The sequence below is a fragment of the Heterocephalus glaber genome, unplaced genomic scaffold (assembly GCF_053883595.1).
Source record: "Heterocephalus glaber isolate CG9 unplaced genomic scaffold, H.glaber_assembly_v1.0 deba00001465, whole genome shotgun sequence".
Taxonomy (NCBI): domain Eukaryota; kingdom Metazoa; phylum Chordata; class Mammalia; order Rodentia; family Bathyergidae; genus Heterocephalus; species Heterocephalus glaber.
In genome coordinates, this window is record NW_028258312.1 from 2,691,646 (window position 1) to 2,704,282 (window position 12,637).

At 39.8% G+C, this 12,637-nt stretch overlaps 1 protein-coding gene and 1 long non-coding RNA gene across 3 annotated transcripts in view; both read right to left on the bottom strand.

Annotated features, from left to right (window-relative positions):
* Positions 1 to 186, bottom strand: part of Pkd2l2 (polycystin 2 like 2, transient receptor potential cation channel) — a 29,391-nt gene extending 29,205 nt beyond the window's left edge. The window contains 1 exon segment of the mRNA XM_021255681.2: positions 156 to 186. Coding sequence (XP_021111340.2) covers positions 156 to 186 — 31 coding nt within the window.
* A 4,134-nt stretch (positions 187 to 4,320) lies between these two features.
* Positions 4,321 to 12,473, bottom strand: LOC110348526 (uncharacterized). 2 transcript variants are annotated; one of them, XR_015438920.1, is made up of 3 exons: positions 11,975 to 12,473; positions 10,062 to 10,252; positions 4,321 to 6,958 (listed from the first exon to the last, which is right to left on the bottom strand). It is a non-coding gene; the product is annotated as an uncharacterized LOC110348526 (long non-coding RNA). The 2 variants fall into 2 exon arrangements; XR_002393845.2 differs by lacking the exon at positions 11,975 to 12,473 and adding an exon at positions 10,377 to 10,880.
* Between the last annotated feature and the right edge of the window lie 164 nt (positions 12,474 to 12,637).

A 12,637-nucleotide genomic window follows, 5' to 3' on the forward strand; every position in this document is an offset into this window, starting at 1 on the left:
CTCTTTTGGCTTCTCCACGGTGGTAGTGTGGGCCAAAGTACCGGCGGTCATTATGCCTCACAGGAGTGGAGAAGTGCGGCCAAAGACCTCCTTTCTGGGTATCTGGAAAGCCAGATAGGCCCTGCCTCACTATTCCTCAAGAGGACTGTTCTCACCGCCTCGGTAACCGCGAGACGCCTCGACCATGGCGAACCCTGACTACACCGCTGGCTCGACGGCAAGCCTGCCGCGCCTGCGCAATAGTTCCGCGGCGCGCCCTACCTAGCTCGTGCGCCTGCGCGAGCCCTCTGCTCCTGGGGCGGTGTAGGAGACTAGAAGAGTCGGAAGAGGACCCTGAGGCGCGCGTGCTGTTCGCTGAAAGGGACTGGGCTCTGCGGCGCTGCCTCCTGGCAGGTTTGATTTACAGTTCACTTTCTTGCATGCGAGAAGGAAATCAATCTCACCACTGATACTAATAACAACAACAAAAAAAAATGACAAAAAAATTGTGGTTCGTTTCTTCCCCTTGCGGCTATTTCAGTTTGTCCTGTTATTGCTGGATTTCTTAAAAATAATCGAATCAATAAAATCACAAAAATAAGCTGCAGCTTCATTTAGAAGTCCTAAATGTACTCACAAATCACCTTAAGTTTATAGTTTATGTAGCTCATATTTTGATTAACAGAGATAAAAAATACTTGCAGGCCGGAGACAGGAGGTTATAGGAGCAATATGCTGTCTCATGTTTTCCCCTAATACTGTTTTTTTTTTCTTGGTAATGAAAACATTTCCTTCTAGTTATAAAAATAATATGGAAAAGTAACAATAATAATAAAGGTATAGTTATCTTTTTTAAACTTTAGCAATTCATTATTAAAACAACTCACTATTTTAAAAAGTTTTAAAAACAGGAAGATAAACATAGAAAAGAATAAAAATCATGTGTACTCTCTCCACTGAGGGACCCAAACTTTTTTCTTTGCCTGTATACACTTTACAAAAGGAGAGTCCCTTTATATATGTTGTTTTATAACCTTATTTTTTAAAATAATAATCATAGATATTCTTTATATGTTATAGAATGAAAAAAGAAATTACTGAATAATAGATATACCCATATTTTGTTCACAAATCCTGTGTTTATAGATACAGATATAGATCCATATCTAGACTCACAGATACATGATTTTTTTCTCTTTTTTTCCCGCTTTTTTGAGACAGGTCTTGCTATTGTTTAGGCCAGCCTTGAACTCACTATGTAGCCCAGGCTGGCCTCAAACTCGTGTCAGTCCTCTGCCTCAGCCTTCCAAGTGCTGGTATTACAGGTGTGAGCCACGAAGTCCAGTTATTTCATTATTTTCATCAGCAGTTTTTTTATTGCAAGTGACATGGAACATGTTTCCCATGCTTGTTCTATATTTTCTTATTTTGTGACTTGTCCTATTCGTGTAGTTTATTTACTTTTCTAGGATTTTCATATTTTTCTTACATAACTGTTTACATATGAAGTTATGTCTGTGATATGTATATAAGGTATTTTTCCAGGTTTGTTTTTTGACTTTTTGATTTGTGTTTGTTTTCTTTCTTTCCCTGCCAGGGTCTTCCACTTTTTTTTTTTTTTTCACATACTGTCTTAGTCCTTTGGTGCCGCCATAACAAAACACCTGAGGTTGGGTAATACAGATTGAGGATGTGAATTAGAGGTACAGCAAATGCTGAGCATGTTTAAAGCCCTGGGTTCAATCCCCAGCACCAAAAAAGAAAAAAAGAAAGAAGGAAGGAAGAAAAAAGGGAAATAAAGAAGGAAAGAGAAAAATTTTTTTAAAAAAAGAAAGAGAAAGGAAAGAAGACAGATAGACAGACATACTTATTTTCTCACAGACCTAAAGGATGAGAAGTTCAAGATCAAGATGCCAGCAGGTTTCATGTCTGGTAAGAGCTGCTCTCTGCTTCCAAGATGGTGCCTGGGATCCTGTGTCTTCCACAGGAGAAGTGTGGTGATCTCACATGGCAGAAGATGGAGGGGGTTAAATGGGACTCACTCCTCTGTCAGACCCATTACCCAGTCCCATTCATGAAAAAGGAGCCCTCAGGGCCTAATCACTTTGTAGAGACCCCACCTTTTCTTACCATCATATGAAGCATCTGAAATTTGGAGGGAACGCATGTAAACAACAGCACATGCTAGTTTCATGTATGTACTAGTCTGTTCTATTTCTCTGATTTGTTATTTCTCTGATTTGTTCATCTTTGCAGCAGGACCTGTGGTTTTAATTACTGTAGCTATATATGTGACAAGGTAAGCTCTCCTCATTTTCGTTTTTTGAGATGTTCCTACCACTACTTCAGTATGTTATAAATTTCTTTCTTTTTTGGGGGGGTGGTACAAGAAATCAAACTCAGGACCTTGCGCTTGCCAGGCAGGTATGGGGTGCCACTGAGCTAAATCCCTGGCCCTATTACAAATTTCCTACTAGTATTCAATCCCCAGTACCAAGAAAAAAAACCCCCAAAACAAAAAAACTTCTTACTGGTGACATTTAGAATCATTTTTAGCAAATCTCAAATGTTTAAATTGTGGTAAACTTTCAGATATATTTGGGGAGAATTAACATTTATAATATTGAATATGTCTTAAGTCTATTATGTCTTCAGTTTTCTTTAAATATGTCCATCATTTGTCTTGTCAAATTTATGTTTTATTATTAATGGCACTAGAACTGTTTACTTTTTTTTTTTTTGTGCTACCAGGGACTGAACTCGGGACCTTGCGGAACCACTGAGCTAAATCCCCAGCCCTGAGGACTGTTTACTTTTAACAGTGTGACTAGCATTTAGATTTTGGTCTAATTATACTAATGTAAATAAGAGGGTAAAATTGTGCTTTAAAAAGTTGGTATTTTTTAGAGATAAACTGTCCAAGCTTCCTCATACTCAGGGATAAACTTCCACCCTTCCTCTCCTCAGTTCATAAAAATGGACAAAAACTAATGCCTCTGTCAGAAAATAGCATATTGGTCCAGTGCGTTTTCTTAAGGGAGCGAAGTAGCCCAACATGGGAGAATTACATGGGATCGGATGCCGCAATCTCATTGTTAACAGATATTACATCTGTGGTGTAACAAACAGTTGCTAACTGCTGACACGTTTTGCACTAAAGTAAAATACTGAGGTGTCTGTGTATACAGTTTTAAGTGTCTCCCTATAGAATAAAAAGAGATCATTATGAGATGCTTGGTCAGGCCACTGATTAGCTCTCTCCTGGTCTTCACAGGTCTGACCATTTCCCAGTTGACATTGCTAGGGAAAACTTGTAGGACTAGAAGATGAACAGTGGATTTTTCCCCCCACTGTTTAATTTTTTCCACTGTTAGTATTTATGAATTTATTATATAATGTAGCAAATGATGACTCAACCAGGAAGCAGCCTCTGTTCTCTCAACTCTTCCCAGGCTTGGGAAAAGGGGAAAAGAAAAGCAGAGGCATTTAAAAAGATTTTCTGGTAGCAGAATACAGTGATAAAGAGAATAAATTACATCTGATGTTTTAAAAAAGGGTCAAATTGAGGGATTTAAGAATTGATTTCCCTTAGTGATGAGACAAATATAAATAATAGGTTGAGCATTGTTTCTCTGGTGTGAGAAACTGAATGCAAAAATAAGAACTGAGATGTATAATAGATATTGGGAAATGGGAAGAGAGTGTTCAAATGGGAAGGAGAGCAAGGGAGGAGGGAGGGAGAAAGGAAGGAAGGGAAAAGAAAAAAGTGAAAATAGAAGGAAAAAAATGGAAACAAAGCTTTTTTACATAGGGAGGGGAGGGGCTTGAGGGCGGGAATGGGATAAAATAAAATTCATTTTAAAAAAAGGTTGAGAGGGGCCAGGGATTTAGCTCAGTGGTTCCACTGCCTGCCTTGCAAGCGCAAGGTCCCAAGTTTGATCCCTGGTACCAAAAATAAGTTGGGAGACAAAAAAAATACTAGGTTGAGGTATTAAAGTTTCTTTCAAACTCTCAATGATAGAGATCAGGTGTTAATATCGTGGTTCCTGGTGTATCTTGAGTGCCTTGCAGGTACCATAGTAGGTGCTCAGTAAATAGCAGTTAAATGAATGGATGGATATTAAACACTTGTGACTCATTAGCCTTCTGGAAATACAATATTGTAAAATCTTTAACATAGTAAATCTAAGTAATTAGATCCAATATTGATGAGAAGGGACTTCCAGTGTGGAGGAGTGCATTATGAAATTGATTTTGTACTTGACAAAAAACAGCCCTGATTATTCCTTGGTCTCAAACTAAGTTGCCCTGAAAAATCTAGATGTGTCCAATTATCTTCTGTTGAAAGGTCATGGCTTGGGCTGTCTATGGCAAGTAATTATTAATAAAGTTTTTATTAGAAAAATTCTAAGATAATTGCATAAGTCTCCACCTTCCTCTCTTGGTGTAGATATAATGTAAGGCAAATGAAAAGAAATCACACTATATAAACTGATGCTGATCTTCAGCCCAAGGTGACTTTTTTTTTTTACTGGGGATTAAACTCAGGACCTTCATACAAGCTATATCTCCAGCCCTTTTTTTTTTATAGAAAAACATTTATTGGTACATTTTTGGCATACATAATGATAACACTCGTCATAGGGAATTTGCACCTGTACACGATACATCCTGCCTCTTTTTTCCCCTTTCTCCTTCCCTCCAAGCCCCTTCCCCTCTCTATGTACAAAAGCTTTGCAGGGTGATTTTCTAAAAGTTTTCCTCTGAATTAATACAAATTGAAAAAGTGGTTTGAAGAATCTTTAAAAGTGATTTATTTAAAAAATATTATTCTGATTAAAACAACACTGAGATTCCATCTTGTCCCAGAAAGAATGGCCATCATCAAGAAGTCAAATAATAACAAATGCTGGTGAGGCTTTGGGGGAAAAAGGAATGCTTCTACATTGTTGGTGGCAATGTAAACTAGTACAACCACTGTGAAAATTGGTATGGATATTCCTCAGAAAACTAAAAATAGAAATTCTCCTTCTGCTTATCTTCCCAAAAGAGTTAAAGACATCATATTACAGTGATACATGCATACCCATGTTTATTGCAGCACAATTCATAATGGCTAAATCTTGGAAGTGGGCTATATACCCATCAACAGATGAATGAATAAAGAAAATGTGGCAATTATGCACAATGGAGTACTACTCTACCTTACAGAAGGATAAACCTGAGTCATTTATAGGACAATGGATGCACCTTGAGACCATGTTAAGTGAAGTAAATCAGACACACAAGCTTAAATATTGCGTAGTATCTTTTATAAAAGAAACCCAAGATATAAATAAAGAGCAAATAAAGAGATAATAGGAAATAGGGAGACAGATCTTTTTCAGATGGGAAGGGGATCAAGTGATGGAAGGGAGGGAAAGAGGATGAAAAAAGAATTGATATGCACATGTACCAATTCCCCACAAGGAGTGTAATCATGTATTGCAAACATGTACCCCCCCCAAAAAACCCCTGGAAAAATAAAAATATCACTCCAAAATTGACCCAGTTTGTTTTATTTTGTTAAGACAACTGTTTATCTTGCACTTCAATTTACCCTTAAGTCTTTTATGATTTATTTAGCATATTTGCATTTATTCCAATTTATGGCATTGTTTAATATTAAATAAAAGCTGTGAACTTGGCATGAAATAGTCTCATGGTCTTCCTGCATGTTAAAGACACAAGTCGGATGTAATACATTCCCCAAAATCCAGAAATGGCAACCCCTCCTCCCATTGATCTGCTTCATATGCCAGTGTATTGGGTTATGAACACACCAAATATGTATGTGATATAGACTGGTTGGTTATACTGTGTTAAATTTATCAATTCAGTTACTATTGTACAAAGCTAAAAGTTACAATTTTAGCTATTGATCTTTCCAAATCCAAACTATTGTATAAGAATGATCATCAAAAGTATCAAATTAGCCTGGTGGGGCCATGGACACCTATAATCCCAGCTACTCAGGAGGTTGAGGCACGAGAATCATAACTTCAAGGCCAGCCTGGGCAACTTAGCAAGACCCTGTATTGAAAGGAAAAAATTTAAAAAGTGCTGGGGATGTAGCTCAGTGCAAGGACCTGGGTTCAACCCTTAGTACTAAACAAAAAAAGTTATCAAATTTATCAAATCAAAGGCTCAATTTGTGATATTCAGTAAATCTTATGAAGCTTGTGATGATATGCACAGTGGGTGGTGGTGTTTAGACAGTATACTATGATTTTTTTTTTAGACCAATGAATTCCCATTTCAGCAGGGTGTTTTGTTATGGTGCAGACAGATAAAGAGTTGTTAGGAAAAAAGGTGTGGGAAGAAAAGCCTGTCTATTTTTCTCTAAACCTTACTCCACGCACCCCCCCATACTACCTGGTTATAAATTAACCTTACTATCAATTTTATTACTTATTTATTTTAATTTTTTTGATGAGTATACTTTAATCAAAAATATTTTTACTGTGGAATATCTTGGAGTTGTACCATATCTTTAAAAATTAATTGCCTGATTATTTTCTATTGTAAAATACATATAACATGAAATTTGCCATTTGAATCATTTTGAAGTATGAAATCAGTGGCATTCAGGGTTTTTTTTTTTTAGCATCAATTTTTAGAAAGACCATCCTGGGCAAAAAACAAAAGCCTATGTAATCAAGTAACTGCATGGCAGAGCTCATCGTAGACAAAAGTTCTTTATGTATTGAAAGGAAGAAGCACGTCCTTGAGTCAGCCCGTACAGTCATGGGTTGATTGATGCGCAAGAGCTGGAGGAGTGTGGGCCAAGTCATTTCCAAAGCAGGCTGCAAGTCAGAGACCAAGGAGAGACAGGAAGCACTTGCAGACTAAGTGGCAGAGGGCTGCATCCAGGGAACAGCTTGGCTTTGGGCTCCCTGATGGGTGTCCTCATCTGTGCAAGCCTGGGTGGTCCATTTCCCTTGGCCATAGAGAAAAATTAAACAATCTAGTTCCACTTCTTTGTAACCATGGAAAAGCCGCCTGCTTTAGTCCCCAGGCACCTGCCCCTCCCCACCCAAAATATGCTCTCAGATCCGTCACACACAGGAGGCAGAATAATGAGCTCCCCCAAATGTCATCACACAAACTAACACAAAGTAGGTGCTCAATATATATTTTCTTTTTCTCTCTCTCTTTACCATAGTCAAATTATCAGTGACATGGACTAACTTCTAGAGTATTTTGACTTTCACAGATAAATCCCTGAATCAAAGTAATTAGACAAAATGTTGGAATTTTAGGTATAAACTCATAACTTTTTTCTTTCTTTCTTTTTTTTTTGGTACCGGGGATCAAACTCGGGACCTTGCACTTGCGAGGCAGGCAGCGGCACCACTGAACTAAATCCCTAGCTCTTATAACTGTTTTCTTCTTCTTCCTTCTCTTCCTCCTTTTGTCCTGTACCAGGGCACTCTACTACCAGTCCTTTTTATTTGTTAGTTTTGAGACAAGGTCTTGCTGAGTTGCCAAGGTGGGACTCTTACCTTGCAATCCTTCTGCCCCAGCCTCCCTCACTCCTGGAGTTACAGGCATATGCCACATACCTGGCTTCTGTTTCATTTTGTGTGAGTCTCTTGGATTAGCTGACACTTCTTCAGCATTCCTTGAAGCTAGGCCCTCAATAAAATAGATGCATGCAGTATCATTTATCCCAACAATCTATGAGATAAATGCTGACATTATCCTCCTTGTATAGGCTAAGAAAAATGAGACTCTTGGAGGTTGAGAACACTCTCAAGAGTGCACAGCTAGTAAGTATTGGGGCCGGGGCATCTGCTCCAGGGCCTGTACCTTTACCCTGTGTCATGTCCTGGCTCGGCCCTTGATGTGATGAAAGAACTCCAGGACATGTCTGACCCCAACATTTCATTTGTTCCAGGGACCTTGAGGCTAGATACAGGTCCTCCATGTAAGGCCATTGTGGTAGGCAGAATAATGAACCTTCCTCCCAACCCCAGTGTCACCATCCTATCCAGAGCTTCATGTTACCTCATGTTGTGTCAGCAAGCTTCTTATCACTGTAACAAACACCAGAGATAATCTTACAGAGGGGAAAGGCCTATTTTGGCTCATAGTTTTGGAGGGCTCAGCCCATGGTTGATTGGTCCCATTGCTTTTGGGCCCGTGATGGGGCAACACATCATGGTGGAGAAGAGCCCGTCAGGGAGGCCAAGTAAAAGAGAGGAAGAGACCAAGATTCCACAGTCCCTTCAAGAGCAGCCCCCAGGGACCTAAAATCTCTCAGTAGGTCCCACCTCTTAATGTTTCTGCCACTTCCAATAGTACCAGCTTGGGACCAAGTCTTTAACACATGGACCTTTGGGAGCATTCTAGATCCAAACCATAATGCATAGCCCAGGGACTTTGCCCATATGATTAAGGTTTCAGATCTTTAAAGGGGAGAGATTATCCTAGATTATGTGAGTGAGCCCAATCTAATCATATGAGTCATTAACAGCGGAAGTGGAAAGTAGATGGGTCAGAGAGATGAGACAAGAAAAAATGAAGAAAGATTTGAAGTGTGTAAGGGATCCAACTTGCTCTGGTTGTGAAAATGAAGGAAATGGGGATTTCAGTCTTACAACCACAAGAACTGAGTTCTGCCAACCACTCAAAATGAGTAAAGAAACTGATTATTCTTTGATCCGCCAGAAAGGAACAAACTCAACACTGACTTTAGCCCTGTGAGACTTGTGTTGGAATTCTGACAGAGATCTCTACGATGATAAATTTATTTACTTCTTTTTGCAGGACTGGGGATTGAACCTAGGCCCTCTGCACTGAGCTACATCCCAAGCCCTGTTTACTTATTTATAGACAGGGCCTCTCTAAATTGCCCTAGCCAGGCTCCAACTTGCAATTCTCCTGCCTCAGCTTCCCATAGCGCTGGGATTACGGGGGCACATCACCACACCAAGCTAAATTTATGTTGTTTTAACCCACTAAATTTGTGGTAATGTGGTACAGTAGTAACAGAATACTCACAGTTATTCTATTTTTCTTTTCTTTTTTTTTCCCATAAGAGAATTAAAGTTTTGTTCCAGTTTTGTTATAAAATATTTTTTCCCCATTAACTTTATTGGTACATTTTAGGTATAAAATACAGTTACATTCATCATTGGGTGCTTGTACCTTTACATGATGCATCTTGGTTCTTATTTTTTCCCCATTCCCCTGCCCTCCCTTTACCCCCTCCACCCCTCCCTATTTGCAAAGACTTTGTTTCTATTTTTTTCCTTTTCTCATATTTTTTCTTTTCCTTTTTTGTTCTATTTTTCTTATTTAAATTAACTAAATTTCCTTGATGCCTAGTCATGAAAGGAAATGGTCCTCTTTGACGTAGAAAAGCAAAATTGGGAAAAAAAAAAAAAAAAAAGAAAAGCAAAATGGCATGAACCCTGTAGGCTGTGAGGTGAATCCAGATTGTTCTCCATGCCTCGACCTGTACCCTAGGTCCAGTGAACAGCCCAGGATGGACTCCATCACTCCTCCCCCAGGTTTCTCCCAAACTGGACTAACTGGTTGTGAGCGTAGAGAAATAACCTGTCAATGATTTGTTTTTCTACTTTGTCCCCTTGTGTGGGTGCCATTAGAGAAATGAAAGAGTGAAAGAAAGGGTGTTTTGTCTCAGTGTATTTTTTTTTCCAGTACTGGGGATCCAACTCAGGACTTGCGCTTGCGAGGCAGGCACGGTGCTGCTGAGCTAAATCCCCGGCCCTTGAAAGGGTGTTTTTATGCCTGTTGAAAAATCTCCAGATATATGTGCAGTAGCAATGACGTATGGAATTTCATTTCAGAACAAAAATACTTTTACTAAATTAAAGACTGTTCCCTATTGGTTTATTCTCAATTGTGAGCAGTAATTTCTAAAAACTTCCTATTTAATAAATGAAATACAATAAAATGCTTTATCCATATTTTTAGTAGAAAATTTTTTAAAAGGAGGCAAACAAAATATAATTCAAGTGTATTCAACGAAGCACAATAATTTTCACATTTTATTTCTTAAATTATATACTCACCTTCACGTTTTTCTTTTATTGTCTGGCAAGTCTGAGCTCAGGCTTTCCTTCCTCTTTTCCTGTTTTAGAAGGCATGTCCCGGACACGTCCCCCAGCAGAGGGCGCCCGCGGGGCTGGGTCTTAGGGGCCGAGGGTCTCCTGGGGCACATGGGAGGCTGCTTGGTGCTGTTGTACGCCTAAACCTGGGGGGCCTACAAAGGCGAAGGTGGAAGAAGGTAATGAGATTATCCAGCAAATTATGCTCTGCTTCTTCCTGATATAGATGATGAGGTCAAAACAAAAGTGTGCTATGACTTCAGATAACTAAGAAATGACCTGATCGTGGTTCTCCAGCGGAATCTCCGTTCTCTGAGGGAAGTTGGAGAAATAGTACTGTGTGGCCCGATGCTGGTTCGACTGCTTTCTTAGGAACTGCCAAAGTCAACCTCCTCCTGCTCCAGGCCACGTTCTCCATGGCTTCCCACAGACCTGGTCTGTCTGGTTCCCGAGTCTGTCTAGGGTGTGGGATATGCTCAGTAAGGAGGAGTGGGCAAATAATCTGAGGCATAAGGCTGGGTTTGTATAGTCAGCATCTCTTCTCATCTGTGAAAGTGTCTAAGATTTGCAGTGAGAATTCATGAGCCTAAGGGGTTCCACATTCCTTCAATCTGATTGTAATTTCCTGATGGCAAGAATTATGTAGTATTTTTCTTTCTCGACAGCTAGCACCTGGCTGGTTTTTTTCTTTTCTTTCCTTAGATTATTTAGCAAACACTTTGTGCCAGGTACTCATCTAAAAACTTTACAAATGTAACTCATTTAATCATCATTAGAACCCCGTGAAACAGGTCCCAGTATAATTCCTGTTTCACAGATGACAGGACAGAGACACGAGAGCTCACATAAGTTGCCCAAAGTCACACAGCTAAAGGGCAAAGCTGGGCTTCAGTCCATACAGACTGGACAGATGGAGCCGCCCATGCTCTGCCTTACTGTGCTGCTGTACCTCACCGGTGTTTTGTTGAATGATGGCGGAAAGAAGATACTTAGAATCTAAGTGAGGAGAAAATTGGGGAGGAAGAAAACTTAAAAGAAATCCAAATGAGTAGTATTCTTCCAGACATTCCTTATATAGTTGATGTAGGACAAATGTCAGGAGGTGATTAAAATCTAGGCTGATTGGGCTGGGGATTTAGCTCAGTGGTACCACCACCTGCCTCCCAAGTGCAAGGTCCTGAGTTTGATCCCCGGTACCAAAAAATAAATAAATAAATAAAAATTAAAAAAAAAATCTAGGCTGAGCTTGATGTGTACCTGTATCCCAGCCCTCTGGGAGGCTGAGACAGAAGGATTGAAAGTTCCAACCTGAGCAACTTAGTGAGACCTTGTCTAGGAGGGGGGAAAAAAAAAGACTGGGGGATATATCTCAGTGTGAAGGCCCTTAGTTCAACCACCCAGTTTTTAAAACCTGATCTGGATACTTAATAGGATATTGCTTCTGAGCTCAAAATAAATAAGACTATCAAACTGGAAATCATTTAAAGTACCCAAAATAATCTCAAATTCCAGATGTGAATAATTACTGCACTCAGTAAGAAATTATGTAAACTCACAACTGGTTGAAGTTCAAAATTCAGTTATTTTGCTAGAAAATTATGTTAGTTTGCTAGAGCTGCTGTAACAAAGTACCACAAACAGCACACATGGTTTAAATAATAGATATGTAGGTCAGGTGTGGTGGTGGATGCCTATAATTCTAGTACTCTGGGAAGCTGAGGCAGGAGTATCAAAAGTTTAAACTCAGCTTGGGCAATTTAGAGATTTAGCAAGACCCTGTCTCAAAAAATTTTTTTTTGAAAACTGACTGGGGCCATAGCTCAGTGCAAAACCCCAGGTTCAATCCCTAGTATATACATACATACATGCATACATACATATTGTCTCAGTTCTGGATGCTAAAGTCCAAGATCAAAGTGTCAAGCCAGGCATGATGGCACAGGCCTGTAATCCCAGCACTTGGGAGGCTGACGCAGCATGGTTGCCATGAGTTCAAGGCCAGCCTGAACCTACGTAGCAAGACCCTGTGTCAAAACAAAACAAACAAACAAAAGATCAAGGTGTCAGCAAGGTTGGCACCTTCTTGAGGCCTATGCAGGAAGGATCTGTTCCAGGCTTTCTCCTTGGCTTGTGGAGGATCACCTTCTCCCTGTGTCTCCACATCATCTTCCATCAGTGCATGTCTGTCTCCCAGTTTAGATTTCTCATTTTCATAAGGATATTCTCTTGGTTACTTTTCTCTTTGCTACGATGAAATACCCAATACCCCCAAGTTAAAGGAGGAAAGGTTTATTTTAGGTCACATATTTTAGAGGTTTCAGCCCATAGTTGGCTGGTTCCTAGGCAGGAAGGCAGGCAGAGGGGCATTGCAGAGGAGTAACAGTTCCTGAAAGGGCAGATAGGAAGCATCAAGCAGCAGCCTTTCTTCTTTCATTCCCTTTTTATTCCATGCAGGCTACCAGCCCCAGCAGGGGTTTCTGTCTTCAGTAACCAGAACCACTCTAATCCAATTAGGTGCTAATCCAGTTATCATGCACCCC